The sequence below is a fragment of the Lissotriton vulgaris genome, chromosome 1_1, assembly GCF_964263255.1.
Source record: "Lissotriton vulgaris chromosome 1_1, aLisVul1.2, whole genome shotgun sequence".
NCBI lineage: Eukaryota > Metazoa > Chordata > Amphibia > Caudata > Salamandridae > Lissotriton > Lissotriton vulgaris.
The window spans coordinates 471,325,398-471,344,981 of record NC_141685.1 but is presented as its reverse complement, the minus strand read 5'-3'; the positions used below and the strand labels follow the sequence as shown (position 1 = coordinate 471,344,981).

The 19,584-nt window shown below is 46.2% G+C and overlaps 1 protein-coding gene across 2 annotated transcripts in view; it reads left to right on the top strand.

The window, feature by feature from the left end:
- The window catches only part of SERBP1 (SERPINE1 mRNA binding protein 1), a 134,431-nt gene that overhangs the window by 98,976 nt on the left and 15,871 nt on the right, over positions 1 to 19,584 (top strand). For both annotated transcript variants that reach the window (XM_086953841.1, XM_086953840.1), the window contains exons 5-7: positions 1,930 to 2,004; positions 8,369 to 8,546; positions 9,780 to 9,953. In XM_086953841.1, coding sequence (XP_086809967.1) covers positions 1,930 to 2,004; positions 8,369 to 8,546; positions 9,780 to 9,953 — 427 coding nt within the window. The remainder of the gene's footprint in view (positions 1 to 1,929; positions 2,005 to 8,368; positions 8,547 to 9,779; positions 9,954 to 19,584) is intronic.

The following is a 19,584-nucleotide window of genomic DNA, read 5'->3' as shown; positions in this document are numbered from 1 at the left end:
CTCCTTCCCTCTACCCAGGATGTAGCATTAGGGACAGGGCTCTTTTGAACTAGGGATCCAGATTAGTCTCTGCAACAGTTTAAAATCCTCTGATTCTGGTTAACAACGTAATCTTCCCGTGCCTATTACCAACTAATGTGACCATGGGCAGTGTAAGTGGTACTCAAAGTGCTCTATTATCTTTGTGTATTTTTCTTTAAGTTTTTATATAGCGTAAACTCGACCCAAAGGAGTTAAAAACAAAGCCCTTAACATAAAGAAAAACAAATACCCATTTCCTGGCTAATTTGTGCAAAGTTAAACTCGAAAACCGGGATAAATTTGCTGCTTCCCTACTTCAATTGTGTGATCTTGGGCAAATGTTTTACTTCACCAAAACCTTTTTTCTCTTCATTAATGCCTATGAAAGCACTTTCAAATGTGAGTTCCGAATACCAGTTCTATTACAATCTGTTCTATTTGATTTAATGCATTAACGACAATGCTTCACATGTTAAAGTACACTTATCTTGAATTGGATCATATTTTATGATTTATCCAGCAAACATATCATGGCTTGGCTCGTTTACAGCCTCTAAGATCCGAGCCAGACCCATGGCTCTCCACTTGTTAATTTGTTAGCACCTCCACCTTGAAGCTCTTCAGTGCTGTGGTTGAAGTGTAGTAAAGTATGGATACTGCTCTGGGGAGGGAGTCAGTAGCACAGAGGCATGGCTAAAAAGAGCAAAATATTCTGTAACTATTTTATTGATCTTTCACCGTCAAGTGACTACATATTAAAATAACACCGAAAAATGAATAACTGTTAAACTAATCAGTGGGAAATGCACTATTTTGTTATGAAACCTCTATTGGTTAATGCGATCACTACAGATGTGTGTGTGTGTGCGCGCGCGCATCAGAAGCCCCCAGAATTGAATCCTGTTTGGTGCAGCAGAAAAAAATTGACTTGTGTATTTTTAGTGCTAGGAGGTCCCTGAAAGCACTCCTAACCGGCTATTCTGATAACAAACACTATCTTAGCAGCAGTTTTGTCAGTCCTGCGAAGTCCGATAACCCCCCAATTCCCAAAAGGTGGTCTTAGATGGCAACTTAGTCATTGGGCTCTCTCTCTCATGGTCAATACTGTCTTGTTTAAAGACAACAAAGTGTACTAGTGAGGGTGGACAAACATGCAGTGATGGAGCCATAGAGCGTTTGGCACATGCATGTCCATCCAATGTGGTATTTAGTTCCACAACTTGTTGGAAGGGTTACCAATAAGTTTATGGATGTAACCATGAAGTATGCTTTATTTTAGTCCAGTGACCCCCCCAGTCCCCCCACCCCTCCCACCACCACCACCACCATCCAAGATTTTTACCAATCCTGCTGTATTCCCTCCAACGCAAAGAATAGTGTAATATTTACCCAGGTGCTGATCGGTCTGTGATGGGTGTTCAGTTTTTTTTAAATACTCGCCACTTCATTTTTCTAAGGTTATATATTAAATATTCTTGTGGTAGAACTCTGGTTACAGGCAAGGAGAGTTTAGTATCGTTTGGCAACACAGCTGAATGACTACTTGGACTTCAGAGCTGTAAACCACGTTACACATCACGTCATACACATGATAGCATCTGTTAACCATTTCTCGGGCTTCAAGGTTTGATAAGGTGATCCACATAAGATCTCAGCGCTTGTATGTGCATTTTAAACCTGTTACAAAAATGGAAATGAAGTTCACAAAATTAAGCAAGCCAAGGTATTGTAGTGTTTTTTAATTAGTTTTTTTATATGGATATGGGACTCCTCATTGCAAATGTTTGCCATTATTCATGTTTTCACCTCTAACATGCACAGCCCATTACGCAAACCAAAAACCGGTACTCCTTGACTTAGTCACTACTAATTAAGTTGAGAAGTTGAAAGTTGTTTTTTTTATTATAGTGAAATGGACCACTCTGCTGTGACAGAAGAAACTCCAGAGGGAGAGGAGCATCCTGTGGTTGACTCTGAGAATAAGTAAGTGCTCCTCCTATTTTTAATATTAAAGTAATAGTACGAGATCAGTTATTGTGTTTTGCTCATTTTGTGATTACGGAAAAATGAAGTGTGCCGGCTAGTGCAAAGTTGCAGCTAGTTCAGTTACAATTTGAAAGACTATTGGTTATAGATTCCTTACCGTAGAAATTACCTCCAGGCGTCAGACTGGATCCAGAGAACTTTTTTACTGCATTACCCCTACGTGTCAGTAGGTCTGTTCGCCGTTCGTGTAGTGATCGCCAGAATGTCGTTGCGGTATGTACTTAGACACCACCGCTGTGCTCTGAAGTTGGTTTTCTATTTCCGTGCCAGCCAGCGCAGATCCGGAGAGAGTGTTACCCTAGTCACTTTTTGAGTAAAGTTTTTTTCGACTTTTGAGGCCTTTTCGAGTCGTTTGACTCTTGGTGCACATAAGAATGTCCCACCGATGTACCGGCTTCAAACCTTGTGACCCCTGTCACAAATTGATGTTGTTCACGGATCCACACCACGTGTGCCTCTGGTGCCTGGAGCACAACCACGACCCGAAGTGGTGCTCAGACTGTCTGGCCATGAACCCGAAGTCTCAGCGGGAGTGGTCTGAACTTCTGGAGGCCTGGCAGTCTGCTCTGTGCCGGCCAAGAGGGAGGTTGCGGAGTCGCCATCATTAATCTTTAAAGTCTTTGGGTAGAAGAAGGCAGCGAGGGAGCAGTCTATCTGTTGAGACTGCTCCAAGCTTCTCTCCCTTCCCGGGTGCCAGAGCATCCTTTGCCCAGCTTCGTGCCTTTTATGAAACCTTCCACTCCATCTATGTGCAGCCAGACTCCACCGGCGTGCCTTCATGCCACGTGGAGCCGGCTGGGGGCTCTAAGCCTTGATCGCGCTGGCTCCGCATCTGTGTGGGTTGACCCCTGTTGCAGATTCCAGTGATACCACTGGTTGTGTCCCTGGCCTTCATCTACCCCAGCCTCCCCCTTGATCTGAACTCTGAGCCAGGCCGGCATAGACCGGTACTTTTGGCATTGTCTATGGACCCTTTAGCAGACCAGCTAGAAGAGCCAGACTGCAGAGTTGGATGATGCCTGTGGTCTGGATAATTCCCCAGGCCTTGGTATGCTTTCTCTTACTACCATGGTCACCGAGAAGGGAGCCTCCTATGCTGTGGTATTGTGTAGGGTGACTGAGGCCTTGGGCCTTGATCTTCTTACGGTAGCAGTCAGGACTCATGCCATACTACACATGCGTCCTCTCCAAGAGTGCCTAGCAAGGCAGCGGAACCAGGCTCAAGGGCAATTACAGGACCTAGTGTTGGTGACCAGTCGGGCATACAACTCTCTGCATTGGTGGAATCCACAAAACCTTTGCAAAGGACGACTGTTCCAAGAGCCTGTCCCACAAATAGTGTTAACCGCGGACGCATCCCTACTAGGATGGGGAGCCCATGTCCTACACTACACCGTACAGGGACTATGGACTCTACAACAAAAGAAGATGCACATCAACCTTCTGGAGCAGATGGCGATCTTTCTAGCTCTAAAAGCATTCAAGACACACTTATGCAACAAAACCGTGTTGATCCGGCTGGACATGACCGCTATGTATTACATTCAAAAACGGGGAGGAACACACTCGCCACAGCTGTCGCACCTAGCTCAAGCAATGTGGAAGTGGGCCATTCAAAGGAACATGTTCCTTATGGCAGAGCACCTCCCAGGCAAGGACAATCAAGTAGCCGACCTGCTCAGCAGGCACAGTCCACAAATGCACGAATGGGAGATTCCCCCCCTAAGTGCTCCAACCATTCTTCCGGAAGTGCGGACACCCGGAGATAGATCTGTTTGCCACAAGCGAAAACGCAAAATGCCAGTACTTTGCCGCCAGGTTCCCACATCCACAGTCGCAAGGCAATGCAATATGGATGAACTGGTCAGGCAAATTTGCGTATGCTTTTCCATGCGCTCCATTAATACCGCTAGTGGCATGCAAACTACGACGACATTCACTGACGCTAATCCTAGTTCCTCCCACATGGGCGAGGCAACCATGGCACACAACGTTCCTAGTACTGTAAGTGGTGCCTCATCAAAGACTGAGACTCACACCCAATCTTCTAACTCGGAGCCATGGAGAAATCCAAAATCGAGATCCGCAACAGCTGAACCTGGCGATCTGGCTCCTAAAATCCTAGTTTGTATACCTAAACTTGCCTCCAGACTGTATGAACACTATCAAGGATGCAAGAATACCCACCACCAGGGCATGTTATGCAGCTAAGTGGAAACGTTTAGTCATTTACTGCAGAAACAATGATATAAACCCACTTGATGCTTCTACTCAAAACATCATTTGCTATCTCTTGCACCTACAATGCTGCAATTTAACCTATTCATCCATCCGGATACATCTAGCTGCGTTAGCAGCATATCTTCAAAACAGGCAACACCTTTCACTTTTTAGGGTGCCAGCAATTAAAGCGTTTATGGAAGGACTCAAACGGGTAATTCCTCCTAGACACCCACCTTCACCAGTCTGGAATCTAAATATTGTTCTAACCAGACTTATGGGACCACGTTTTGAACCACTACACTCATGCGAAATACAATTTCCCTATTGCCATTACTTTGCTCGAAGAGTTAGTGAGCTTCAAGCCCTAACTAGTCAAGAGCTATTCATCCAAATACATGCAAATAGGGTAGTTCTCAGAACAAACCCTAAATTCATGCCAAAGGTGGTATCCCATTTCCACATAAATCAAACCATCGAACTGCCAGTGTTCTTTCAGAATCCACAAACAGTAGCTGAAAAGGCCGTTCCTACTCTAGATGTCAAAAGAGCTCTGCTATACTATATAGACAGAACTAAGGCATTTCGAAAAACAAAACTGTTGCTTGTTGCTTTCGCACCGCAACACAAAGGCAATCCCATTTCAAAATCAGGTATAGCCAGATGGATTGTTAAAGGCATCCAGATATGTTATTTAAAAGCCAAACGCACCTTAACAATTCCCCCTAGGACGCATTCCACACGCAAGCTAGGGGCATCCATGGCTTTCCTGGGTAATATTCCTTTACACGAAATTTGTAAAGCAGCCACATGGACAACACATAAATTTACAAAACACTATTGTGTAGATGTGCATTCAAAACAGCAAGCTGCTGTAGGACAGGCTGTTCTCAAAACTCTTTTTCAGACTGCTGCAGCTAACACATGTAGCCACCGCTAAGGGAGATACTGCTATACATTCTATGCACAGATATGAATTCAGCAGCCCACATGCCTCGAACGGAATATGCTACTTACCAGTATGCATCTGTTCTTGGTATGTAGGGCTGCTGACATTCATATCGCACACCCACCTCCCCGGTGCCTGTCGCAGCTGCAGCATTCACTCTTTGCGTGGACATCTTTCACTACTATACTCCATCTCTGCCACAATGGCGAAAACCATCTGAGGATGGAGAGGATGCCCATGCGCACTGTAGTCCGAAGGAGGAGCCACCTATCTCGTGATACTTCTAAGTACTCCGGTGACATCATCCCGGCGCAGGCGACGCCTACCGATGCGCAGGTGTACTGCTATGCAAAAGTTTCCGGATCCAGTCTGACGCATGGGGATATTCTAAGATAAGGAATCCAATACTAACTACTGTTTCTTCCATATATATCATTACAGAAGGTAAGAAGCTTGTTCGTCACGGTTCCACATCAACCAAACAATCCAAATACCTAGTTTTTTCCAAAAACCGCCACAAGCACTAAGGGCGCTGTACACAACCTGACGCCAGGAGGGCGATGATGCCCTACATAGAAAGGACAACGGAGTGCAGAAACACAAAGCACCTTTGTCTCCTTCAGGAGCAGTTTTTTGGGACGACCAGTTAGCAAAAATACCATTGCACGGTGGATTGCACAAGCCATACAGCTATGCCACAAACAAGCTGGGCAACTGTTACAAGGAGCAGCTCATGCTCACTCAACAAGGAAGGAGCAACAATTGCGTTCCTATTTAACACACCAATTCAAGACATTTGCCAAGCTGCAACATGGTCTTCAGTACAAACGTTCACTAAGCACTACTGTGTAGATGTGTAGATATCCAAATGTACAAAGGCACACGTGGGACAGAAGGTCTTATAACCTATTCAGTCACCAGTGCTCATCTTCCACCCAGCCACCACAATAAGAACAAATGGCTACAAAGTCAATGCACAGAATAGTGAATCCAGAAATGTTCACGTTGCAAAACGCATAGTTTCTTACCAGTCTGTGTAGTTTTGCAGCTTGACGACTTTGTGGATTCAGTAGCCAGCACCACCCTCCGCCAGAAAGATTACAGGAGGAAAGGGATTAAAAGGTGAAGAAGACTTTAGGATGTAAGAGAAAACGAGAATAACACAACTAGAAAAAATAATCCGAAGATGGCAACCAAAGGTGGGGGCTTCCGGAGGAAGCACGTAGACGTCACGAAGGCCACCAAATGGTAGTATGTCGATGGCCACCTAGGCCACGAGAGAAAGACTATTCCGGACCCAACCACTAGATGGCCGAATAATCCAGAAAGTCTTCAAGCTGCAAAACTACACCGAAAGGTCAACTATACGTAACATTCCGATGACTACGCAACCACTTCAGCATCAGACGTTTCAAGAACTGCTCAACCCGAAAGAAAAAAGGCCCCAGATTCAGCCTGGAACTAAAAAAAATAGTGCTTCGGCTAGCAAAACCGCACTCCTCTAAGACGCAGTTATCTTTTGAGGAGGATTTGGACGTTCCTATTTAGCCTCTAAAGAAAATGGAAGGATGCTGCCACTAGCTCATTTCACACTCTACATTCCTGTTCCAACTTCACGTAGCCCACAAACATCCTCTGCCACCTACTCTACCACTTCCCTCACCACAGTTGTCTGAGCCAGGGGTATGTTGCTTGTAAGCAGACTTAATCAGCAGCTCGAGCCGGCAGCCCTTTGTCTGGTTTCTGTGGCTGTGTGATGTGCAGAGATTTGCACAGGTCAGGAGCGCCTTTCCAGCCGCACTGTGTATATTTGGAGGGGACTTTTCCTGGTGTTAAAAAGTGTACACTCAGAAGGATCCACACACAGTAGCAAACAATGGCAGCATTGTGGGTGCATGTACAACGCATATTGAAAAGCTGCGTCCAGACTTCAGCTAATCTTTCCTCAATACAGCTGAAATAATTATCCTAAGCCGCCTTCCTAGAAGAAGAAAAAAATCATTGAGGAATTCAAAAACTTAAAAAACAAGCATTGGCATAGCCACCAGGTCTCACCTTTTGAACCTTATAAGTGTTTAACCATGCAACACTTTTTTTTTTATTTCAAATCATTTTTATTTCAAATCAGAAACAAAAACAAAGTACAAGACAATGATTCACCCACCATTAACCATGCAACACTTAATGTTGTGGCACCAACGATAATTGCACTGGATAACTAAACCCTTAACGTTCCAAAGGAGACCTATTGACTATGTCAATGCTTGTTTGCATTTGTTAGCAGATCACGAATGGCGTATCCACCCAGAGGTGGTGCAAAGTTTCTTTCATGAGTGGGGAGAGCCTTGGTTAGATCAGTATGGCACAGACAAGAATGTTAATTCAGCAGTTATGTGCGCTGCAGTTTCCAAGGCGGCTCTTGCTTGGAGACTGTCTCGAGAGGTGCTCCAGCCTCTGGTACACCTTTCTGCTGATATTACTCATGCCCAGAGTTCTAAAGAAAACTAGGAAGAACTGGGCCAAAATAATTCTTGAAGCTTTGGATTGGGCACCATCTGATATGCTGAGCATCTAAGCATGAGCATTGATTATACGATAATCCTGCCCCTTCTGTAGGATCTTCTGTCTCAGGAAGGAGTTCTGCACCCGTAGCATGTAGTGCTTTCTGTCCATTCACACGCGCCCACCCACCTCAGGGAGCCAGCATTTGCTACGGATATTTTTTTTTTTTACATTTACATATTGAAACTGTTATACAGAAGATTACACATGGCCACCAAAACTATCCTGCCTACTGCTCCATCATTCCGCTCAACCACTTTAAAAAAAAAATAACTATTGAGTTTGTGCCCATGCGCAGTTCCAGTCCCTATACCTCATGACTCGAAAGATTCTTTTCAAAGAAAAAAGTTACAAATGACCAATCCCATCACTAGATGACATAAATATGCTGAGCATATGAATATACAGCACTACATGCTACAAACAGATGCTTGCAGGGTAGGTAACATTTTCTTTACTGTTATTGCTTTAATTAGCACAAGTAACCTTTCCAATGTTTTGACATTTTTGCCACATGTTTTGGGAGTTGGCATAGGCACATCATTGCACTAAACTTTATTATTACTTCAGGGAAAATGAAGTGGAAGAAGTCAAGGAAGAAGGTCCTAAAGAAATGACATTGGATGAATGGAAAGCTATGCAAGACAAAGAACGGGCAAAGGTTGAATTTAATATTCGTAAACCAAATGAGGGTGCTGATGGGCAATGGAAGAAAGGATTTGTTCTTCACAAGGCTAAGAGTGAAGAGGTAAAATAAGTAGAATGTATTTCTGTTGTACAGAATTTCCCAAAGATTGTCTCTGAAAATTTACGTACCCCAGCCATTTCCAGTTTTATTATGTAAGCTCTCAATTTTAAACTGCAAATCTATGGAGCCATATCTGCAGTGGCATGTTGAACATGGCTATGTTTTGGATTACCCTATATTGTTTTTCATAAATGCCTAAACTGAAAAATGTTTAATCATAAGCTTCTCACTGCAACTGGCCCGTAATTAAAACTGTAATCATTTAACTGGTGGAGCGCCCACTACAGAAAATAGTGATACCTTGTTGTTAAAGGCCGAAAGGACTGGCCTAAAACGTTTATTTCTGTGGCTTTCGGTTTGCTATGGGGCAATTCAAATCTGGGTTAGTCTGTTCACTATTCATTTTTCATTTCAGTTGATGCCTGAAAAATATGACCTATGTTTGGGATACAGCCACTCTCCCAAAACTGGTGATTTCACCTCTGCATGTTTGGGATGAGTGATGCAGTATTCTTTTTCATAGTTTTCTTTGGTAACTCAAGCGCTATTAATCTTGCTGCACAGGATGCTGCTATTGCAAGCAACTGATGTACAAAGAATTTTAAAGAATAATAAGCAAACAATATTCAGATTGTGATGTTGTTAGCTTGCTTAAATCCCTCATGAAGTTAATGGGAGAGGTAGCTACTGACTTGAGTTGTCCGATTAATGTTTTTAAGGAGTGACAGGGATGTGTTTTTATTAGTGCTCTATTTGTCAAGTATTTTGTGAATTTGATACTAGTTTTTTCCTGTTTTTTTTGTTATGACTGTATTCTGGCACACTCCTACTGAAATGCATCTTTATGCTAACGGCAGTGTGTGCAGAAGTATTAGGGTTTAAGAAATCCTGGTGCAGCTGTTAGTCATGTAGCTCTTATACTTCTCTTACTATAAATGTTCTATTATCACAAACCTTGGTTGTATGAATAGTTAAAATCTTTTAGAAAAAGGTTTATGCTGACAGCATACTGCTACTCACAGCTTCTGATTAATATTTTGCCCCAAGCAGCCCAAGAAGTAGTTTTGTCAAGTTTGATTTTTGTATTAATCTTTATTTACTATAGTCAGTTTGTTTGATAACAATATAATGAAGTTAGTATATTTAGAGCCAAGTGGGTTACTTGTTTTCGCATGTTCTGCATTCTAAATATTGCAAATATCTAACTTTAAATAATTTCCACTATTAAATTAGGTTCCAACTGAAGTGTCTGATTTGGATCATCATTTCCGTCGACCTGCAAATGACATTACATCCCAGCTCGAAATCAATTTTGGAGACCTTGGCCGCCCTGGACGTGGTGGTAGAGGAGGCAGAGGCGGGCGTGGTCGCGGCGGAAGGCCTAGCAGAGGTGGCAGGACTGACAAGGTGATCTTTTGAGTTGGCTTTATTCATTAATCTCTTATGTACTTAACATAATTCACCTAGAACTTTGGTCAGTACTTTACAAACTAATTCTAATCTCAATACTTCTCGAAAAAACACAATATGTTGGCTTATGTTGTATACCACATGATCAAATTCTTCTAAGATATAACCGGTGTTTCCTGAGATCATCCAGCAATCATTCTAGCCACTAGTTACTCATTCAAGAGGGGCCATCCCTCTTACAAAAATGTACCATAGAACCAGTTTCTGTACACTACCAAGGTTCAGGGGTTTATTCTGTATTTTCAAATTCCCAAAAAGGACAGCTCCCATTTTGGATAGGACCGTTAAACCAGTACATGCACTCAGAACATTTTCATAAGAGAACACTTCCAACAGGTGCTTCCACTTCTACAGCAAGGCGATTTTATGGCCACACTGGACTTAAAACATACTTTCACATTCCACTATAGCCAGGTCATTGCAGATTTATCTGATTTTGTAATAGGCAAACCCCATTAATTCAAAGTACTGCTATTCGGAGTAACTACTGCTGTAAGAGTGTTCACCAAATGTCTAGCAGTAGTGTCAGCTCATCTCAGAAGACAACAGATCTACATCTTCCCTTACTTAGACTGGCTCATCAAAGCCAGCACACACCAAGTGCCTGGCACACTCCGATCACGCTGGATTTACTCCACCAGTTGGACTTCACGGTAAACGCAACAAAGCCACAACTGCAGCAGTTACAGACACACTTATCTGGGAGCCACTCTTGACACTTAAAGCTCTAGTGTGTCTCAGTGCAGCCAGAACCTTCATGCAATTGTTATGGATGATGGTGTCCTGCATAGCAATAGTGCCTTATGTAAGACTACACATGAGTCCCCAACAAGAATGTAAATCCTTAGCAAGTCAGTGGAATCAGTCACTGGGTCAACTAACAGATCTAGTGTCGGTAGACCACTGCACCCATTGCTCTCTGCAGTGGCGGAATCCACAAAATCTATCAAAATAGAGATGTGTGCTGTGAGCACTATCAGGTTGGAGAGCCAATCTCCAAGATTCCACAATCCAGGGTCTCTGGGTCATCCAGCACAAACATCTGCACATCAACTATCCAGAGCTACTAGCAGTATTTTTTAGCGTTTAAGGCTTTTCTAGTCTTGCTTCATAGGCAGAGTTGGCTTTGACCACACGGACAACATGACAGCTATGTACTATATCCAAAAACAGGGGGGATACACTCTGCAACAATCATGCCTCTCGCAGACCATTTGGCGTTGGGCAATCCATCAAAGAATGAAAAATCTCCTAGCTATCGTAACGGAAAGTTTCAATTCTATTATGGACTGGGCGGCGAGGATTATGCTTTTCTTTCAAAAACTCTTGAAAGCTAATAGTACTGTGGATTCTTTTTATCGTTTATTGGTCTTGTAGTAACTCTATATGAAGTATAACTTATTTTTTATATAAAACCTTGTGTGCTGTCCATTTGTAGTGTTGTCACTGGGTTACTGTATGTGGCCACAAATGCTTAACTTAATCCGCCTATGAAATAAGTCTTGACTGCTTGTGCCACGCCACCTAGAGGGTGAGCAGGGGTTATTTTGGAAGTGTTACTCTGACTAGAGGCGAGGGTCCCTATTTGCCACAAGTACCTACCTTTGCCAACTAGAGACCCCAAGTTCTAACAGGGAAAGACAAAGGCATATTCCAAAAAAAACCACAACTGGACTAAACCAAGCATGAAACACTTTACTTGCCCTTAAACGAGGGTGGGTTGTTTGCTCGTAAGTGTACCCTGGGTGGGATAATACTCGCCTCAGAGTCCTTAATAGAATTTAAACTTTCCGTTACGATAGCTAGGAAATTTTTCATTCTGTCTGTAGGAAGGTGGATACCTGACTATGGTTGCCCCCAACTTTTTGCCTGGTGTTTTGCTGGTTTTCCGACTTAGTTGACCTGGGACCCTGCCAATCAGGACCCCAGGCCTACTGCTCTCTCTAAAATGGATTCCATGTACCTTAGGTACATTTCCAATTGGTACTGGGCCACCTTATCAGACCCTGTAACTCAGGGCATAGGTGTACCCAGGGCCTACCAGGGGCTGAAGCATGCATTATATGCCACCCCTGGATGGCCATCTAAATCTGACACAACTGGCTGCACGACAGCTGGGGCAAGGTGGTGTAATCACCCTTTGCTTTAGATATAGTATACCTATATCTAACCCTAAAATGGACCCACAGATTCCTATCAGTCACTCCTATGGCAGGCCTTGACAATCCTGAAGGCAGAGTGCTTGGAATCGTGTGAGATGGTGCTCTGGCATGAGCTGAGCCCGTTTGCAGCTTGCGGAACCAAGTCCTAATAGCTGTTCCATGATAACGCATACCATATACTCTTAAGTGCCTTATAATCCTCGCGGTTAAATGCTATCTTTGGTATCGCTTTATCAAAACATGTCGAGTAAGGTGTCATACGAATTGGAATACTAACCCCTCGCCAATTCTGGCGACGGGGTTAGCATTCCACCCTTCTAGAGGGACACGACATGTATGTAACTGTGAACCCCGGTTAAAGTTAACTCGAGCCTCAGCATCACAAAATGGATGCTGCCACCACAGACACAAGTCTGACCCCCTGCAGCTGGGAGTCCTTCCAGCGAGGGGAGCTTGGACAAAGGGTTTCCTGTCAGGGGCGGTGCTAGCACCATCCCAGACAGGGTTTTGTGTATCCTGGGTAGGCAGGGCTTTACAGGAAGGTGACTGCAAGTGGCACCCCGGTGCTCACTACGCATCTGCCGGCTAGAACCAGTTCCAGGGGCACACCAGCCCCTGGCCTGGGGAAAGCCCGGCATGGGAGAGGGGTGTAACCACCCCCCTTCCTGGTCCCACCCCTAGGGCAGGACCTAGTCGCGTACCCACCCCTTTCTTTAGGATAAAGGCAGGAGCGGGGACCCTTCCAAATTAGATCATCTTTGAATCAAGAAACTACTTTCCACGAAAGGAACTCTCGACTCTTCTCAAGATTTCTCCCTTGTGACTAAGGAGTAGTCACCCTGCACCCGCAGGCACCATCTAAGAACTCTGCGGTTTGCTGCACGTCCTTCCTCCGGAATCCAACTGACCAGCTCGACGAGACACGGCTTCCCTGGCACCTCTGACCTCTACCTACCTCTACAGCTAAGCTGAGAACCGTAGGTGCGACGAGACCTCGAGGGACCGGCCATCATCAGAACTGCACTACTTCTTTCCAGCACGACCGCCGAGGGATCCTTTGGTGAGTGCTTTGGGGTCCGAGAAGCCCCGACCCTGAGCAGCTCCAGCACCGAAGTCCAGCCCCCCAGCATCCACGAGATCTGCGTGGGGCCCTTCTGCTTTTTGGCTGCTCACCGCGTTGTCTGGCTACTAGCCTGCTGGCTTGTGGCCTTCCCGACGACGACCGACTACATCACCACTGCTAGTCTGGTTGCTCCAGACTGGCCCTTGCTCCCTTCCAAAAGAGGAGCACCCCGGACCCTCCTGGTCCACTCCAGACGCCATTTTAGGTCCACCGTGTGGGCTTGAATTTGCCAAGACTTGTTGCCCCAATCCTGGGTCCAGCGACGTCGACAGCATCAACCATCGTGGGACAGCTCGCACCTCCATCCTGGTCGCCGACAACGCCTCCTGGTCCGTGAGACTGCAGAGCCCAGCGTCGCCCACTCACCTGGTCGAGGTGACTCCATCCTGGTGCCCATCTGATCACTGGCTAGTGATTCAGGACTTGGTCCCCTCTGCTTACAGGTGTCGTCCATCTTCGATCCAGGCTTGGATCCATCGAACAATCTTCACTGGTCGCCTGCCAGCAACTCCTTCTTTCAGGCTCCTGGTTCGTCAACGAAGGTTTCCGACGTCTTTTCAGACCTAAGCAGCCTCAGCCCCTGGGCTAGGTAACTTCGGCATTTCGGTGCCCCAGCATAGCCTCACTATCCAAGGGTCCAGATCCACTCTCGTTTTCAGCCTACCTTATCGGGTTCGCCCGAGAACACTAACTTTGCTTTTACTAGCCTCCATAGACTTTGTCCCGCATCCCGCGTGAGAGTGCACACTCTGCACCCGAGTCCCCTAGGCCTCCTACTAGTAATCTGAGGGTTCAGTAACGTAGTCCTAGCGATTCCAAAGCCTATTAGTCCAGTACTTACCTGCTAGTAATTTCGCATTCCACTTTCATAGTATATGGTTTTCCGTGCCCCTCGGGCATATGTGTAATTGTGCAACTTAAAGTATTTTCGTAAGAGTTTTGTTGTGTGCTTAGTACTCTGTCCTCATAAAGAGTACAGGGCTGTTGTGATCTAAATAAATACGCTGTTTATTTTCATAACACTTGTGTGGTGTCCTTTCACTTGGTGTTCAAGGGGTATATGTGATGGTATAACAGCTGGCTTAACACTCCCTCTAGAGTTTAGCCCGAAGACTGCTCTTGTCCATGCTACTAGGATAGCTGGTCTATCGGTTGACTTACAACCAATCACCATAAGGGTTGTTAGGACTGATACATAGTGATCACTAGAATAGTGAACACTGAATATCAAGCCAACTTCTCACACTGTCTGGACCGGAGACGAGGATTATGCTTGTTTAAAACTTGCTCACCACCAAGTGAGCCACATCAATCACCGGTTTGAAATAAAACCGCTTGAAGGTAGTCTGAAGCCCATCTGCAGCGTTCAGAATGTCTTCCAGATGAGCTCCCAGAGAAAATGCCTTAGAGACCAATGCCCTCTAGCTGAATGGGCGCCATAGACCCGAAGGTCGATCCCTGCTTCTTGCATCACCCAACAGACCCAGCGGGCTATTGTTGGGGAGGATACAAAAAGTGGTCCCTGACCAGTTATGAGTGAATTCAACAAATTTTTTAAAGAAAAATATTCATTAACCATTCATTTGATAAAACACTATTTATTCAGATAGTGTTGGTACGTTGAATACTGTATTTTTTACATATACTAAACATTTTTAACAGTGCCCACTGTACAGGGAATGGGGGAGGGAGTGTAGTGCTCAGGAGTGGTGTGGGTAGGTGAAGTGACAATTCAATTGTACATCACTTTTAACAATTGATGGTGGCTTCCCGGAGGAGCCTTACTAGAATTGATCGATTAAATATATCCAATAAAACATCATAAATGACAGGTGTACACAATAACACACTGATTATGTGCAACAGTTGGTAGTCGACGTTTCGACCCTCGTGGTAGGGATAATAACCCTTACTCGGCGGGTCTTCCTCAGGACAGTGCAAAGGGGAGGTGTGGGCAGTTCCTGTTGCATAGATATCACCGCGACTTCTTCACTGGACAAAAAAATGACTCATGTGCGCAAGTAATCCTTGTCAAGACACCAGGAAGCGGTCGTATTCATTTTAGGGTTAAGTCTAGCATTGAAGGCGAAGTAGCTGCATATCAACGCTTTCCTTGGTATGAGTTACGTGTATCCTAAAAAGAGAGATCAGTATTCATTGTAGGTCCGTTGTGTGATACATATGGATCTGTCCCCGTTCTGGTTTATCAAAGTGTATCTGTCACGGCTCGGGTCCGAATTGATTGCCGACCTGTCCGCTACGTGAGCAGGTCTGGCAACTTCGTCCCCGGCATTCTGCACATCAGCCACGGAAAACGGCATGATGGCATGGGTTATTATAATAATAGTGTTTTATCAAATGAATGGTCAATGAATATTTTTATTAAAAAAATTTGTTGAATTCACTCATAACTGGTCAGGGACCTTTTTTTGTATAGCACACGATTACCCAGGTCCCTGCGACTACCGGGTTGACCCCCTTCCCTGTACCCCCCATTGTTGGGGAGGAAGCAGCTTTTTGGGGCTTCAAGAGCAATAAGGAGCTGTCGCTCACCCGGAGGGCGGAATTCCTCTGACATTTCCTCATACGCCTTAAGGCAAGACACCACGCAGAGCTTGGGAGCACTCGGAAAGGCAGGGTAGGAAATGGTTTTCATGCCTGTTTTAGTCTGCCTATGGATTGTGAACGTAACCTCCGAAGAGGAAAAAACTCTCCCAGACACGTTCAGAGCCCGGACGTCCGACACTCGACCTGCAGGAGACTAGGCATAGGAGTATGGCTAATTTCGCCGAAAGCTCCTTGCGGGAGAGGAATCTATTCGGCAGCCAGGACCGGAACAAATTAAAGACTTGATTCACATCCCAAAGGGGAGAGTAACTTGGTTCCGGCGGTAAGGAAAGGCGAATGCTTCGCAACAACCTACACACCAGAGGATGCTTCCCCCTCTGGGGAGCCGTCCATAATGGAATGACCTGCCGATCACAGAACGGAAGGTGTTGGTTAAGCGATAAGCTAAACAGTCTTCCGCCAGGCCAACCAAGAAATTCAGAACGGCAATCACATCGGCTGCCACAGGCTTGAGACCCCGTCGCAAACACCAACAGTACCACCTTCTCCATGCGGACCGGTACCGTTGTACTGTCGGCCCAGCCCTTGAAATTTCTCAGCCTCTCCCAAAAGGCCCGGGACCGCCCAACGTCCCTGTAATCCTCCATGCAATAAGGGCCAGGGAGCCCTGCAGAATGAGTAGGTGAGGATCCTTGTCCGGATTGAATAGGAGGGCTGGAAAGCAGGGGAGTGGGATTGGAGAATCCCAGGAAAGTTCCAGTAGAACCAGAAACCATACTTATGACCTCCATATTGGGGTGGCCAGCACCTAGCTCTCCCCTTGCCGGCAAACCTGGGCAGAGACTCTCATTTTCATGGTGAATGGGGGAAAGGCATAGCCTGTTTCGATCCGCCAATCCTGCAGAAACGCATCTGTCTTCTCTGCCAAGGGATCCGTTCGCCAGCTGAAGAAGTGGGGCAGATGGTGATCCAGGTTGGAGGCGCCTGATCCATTGAGAAGGGGCCCCATACGCTTTGAAGATCTGAGAAAACCCCTGGGTGAAGCTTCCAAAGGCTCGCATCGTGAAGATGGCGAGAGTGGAAGTCTGCCCCCTGATAGTCCTGTCCAGGAAGATACTCTGCTGTGGGAGATCTGATGGTCTAGGCAATACTGCCAAAGGTGCGCCGCTAGGTCCTAGAGCGATTTCGACCTTGTGCCGCCAAGATGGTTTATGTAGCGGACCGCTGATACGTTCATCTTGAGAAGGACTCCGGATCGAATAGTCCCTGGTCCAGCACTGGATCGCGGAAGAGCCAGCTAAAAGCTCCAGACAGTTGATGTGATATTGTTGTTCTTGAGGAGACCACACACCTCCTGTGGTGAAATCTCCACACCTCGCGCCCCAACCGGATCTGCTGCTGTCTGATTCGATAACTATTTACGGCGTGGTTCCAAAGATTGCTCTCCCCTTCCAAGCTTCCATGTTGGCAAGCCACCATTGAAGCTCCTTCCTGGACAGAGGCACTTTCTGCGAGTAAGAGACCACGGCGCAGATGCATTGCCTTTAGGCTCTTGAGGGCCTGGTAGTGCAAGGGCCCCGGGAAGATGGCTTTGAGTGATGCTGACAGCAGTCCGACAATGCAAGCCAGCTGTCTGAGGGAGGTTTGTGACTGAGTCAGTCCTTCAAATCTCATGACTGATTTTCGTCAACTTGCGGGAGGGCAAGCTGAGGGAGGATGCTTGTCTCGATCAGGAAACCTAGAAAGACTACACTTCTGCGCAGGCACCAAAGTAGACTTGGCTTAGTTGATGGCGAACCCCAAACCCTGCAGGAGATTCACCGCTGATTGGAGCTGAGTCACCAAAGTTTTGGAGCACTGTGCCATGAGAATGTCAATGAGTTAGACGATGAGGCGAACTCCCAATGCCCGAAGGCGCTCCATGACTGGTCGGAGGACCGTGATGAAACACCAAGGTGCCGATTACAGGCTGAACGGAAGAGTGGTGAACTTACATTTCTTGTCCTTCCAAAAAAACTGAAGGAAACTCCTGTGAGGTGGGAAATTAGGAATTGCCAAGTAGACGTCTTTGAGATTGAGATTGTTTGGGCGAAGTATATCCCGGAGAAGATGGAACCCGTCCATCTTGAAGTGGCGATTACAAGCCACTCGTTGAACTCCCGAAGGTTGATTATGTGCCGCTGACTACCATCTGGCTTGTCCACCAGAAAGATATTGCTGATAAACCCTCTGGGATGAGGGGAAGTTTCTGCGATAGCCCTTTTTTTCTAAGAGGGAGGTCACCTCGAAATCCTCCAACTCAGCGTCTGACGACAAAAAACAGGAGCCCGCTTTAGTGTCAGCGAGGTCCCCTAGCTTGGGGTCTATCTTAGTGGGCAGGGACCGCCGCTGCTCAGTAGACAGGGCGCAATTGATGTTTCCAAGGAAAACCACCACCCTCTGCGCCCAGGAGGAGAGGTGATATGGGGAAATAAGGGAACCGGGGGCTTTAGCCTCTTCTGCCATCTCCAGAATTTTTGTGGCAGGGCCCAACGCTTCCAGCAGCTTCTCTAGGCACGTCTGCCAAGACTCTTTTTTGGATCTTTCACAAACTTCTGTAAGAAGGTGGCCATGCAGGGATCTAGTTCTGGGGTGGCGTCTTGGAGCAAAACCCCTCTGCTGTCAACTCATCTACGTCGAGACTAAGGGATGTTCAGGCGTCGTCTTCAAGACATTCGAGGTAGAGAAGCGTTATCGAGACCGGATCCAACAACAGACCGGAGATCGACGTCGAGAAGGAGGTCCCGATTGACATAAAGGCCTACCTCAGTGAAGTCTAGAGAAGGATCGGTAGTTCTGGTAACAGAATCCACGTCACCCCATTCTTTCTCTTTCCTCCAGACATCCTTCAACGAGATCTGCCTCTCCAGAAAGGTGTTCCAGCAGACCTACTCATAGGTCTCCATCACAGCACAGGGAGGCTTCCCCTGCTGTGCACTTGTCTCCAAGATGGCTCCTCCCCCTGCATCATTGTAATAAGGATACAGGAGCATCACAGCGGATGCAAGAATACGCCAGTCCCCTCCATAGGTCACCTTTAAAAAGATTGGTGCAGGAAGTGGACAGATCACTTTCTCCCAGACGTGAGGAGCACACTAGCAGGTCACGGGAACAAAGACACAGTTCCCATTGCAGAAGAAGGACACCGTTGTGGTCTTCCGCTCGATCATCGAAGAGGGATTATTCCCCTACCCTATCGGACAGCCCTTTATCGAGTGTCTCCGATAGATGACATCAACACCTACCATGATGTGCTTCAGAGAGGGGCTCAGAAGCTGAACATTGAGATGTCTACCCCTCAGGTGGCAACAGTGATCTTTGAGACTGCATCAGAGAGCAGCATCTCGTCTATTACTTCCCCTGGTTCCTGGGCTTCTGGAACCGGGGATGGACATTTTCCTGACTCCAGCTATGATCAAGGCCACACCGGCACGAATTCAGAAAAAATACAAGCCGGCCTCCACAGACGCGGTCTTCTTAAAGACTGATCCGCCTGCGGACTCCGTTATCATTGCGGCAGCGAGGAAAACACGTGCTGTGGCTGCGTCTTCATTGGGTCCTCCCGATAAAGAAAGTAGGTCCCAGGACTCTTGGGGACGTAAAGTTTTAAGCTCTGTAGCTTAATCATGAAGTCTCCAGTGCTGCAGCCTTATTAGGTTGCTATGACGGGGCCTTG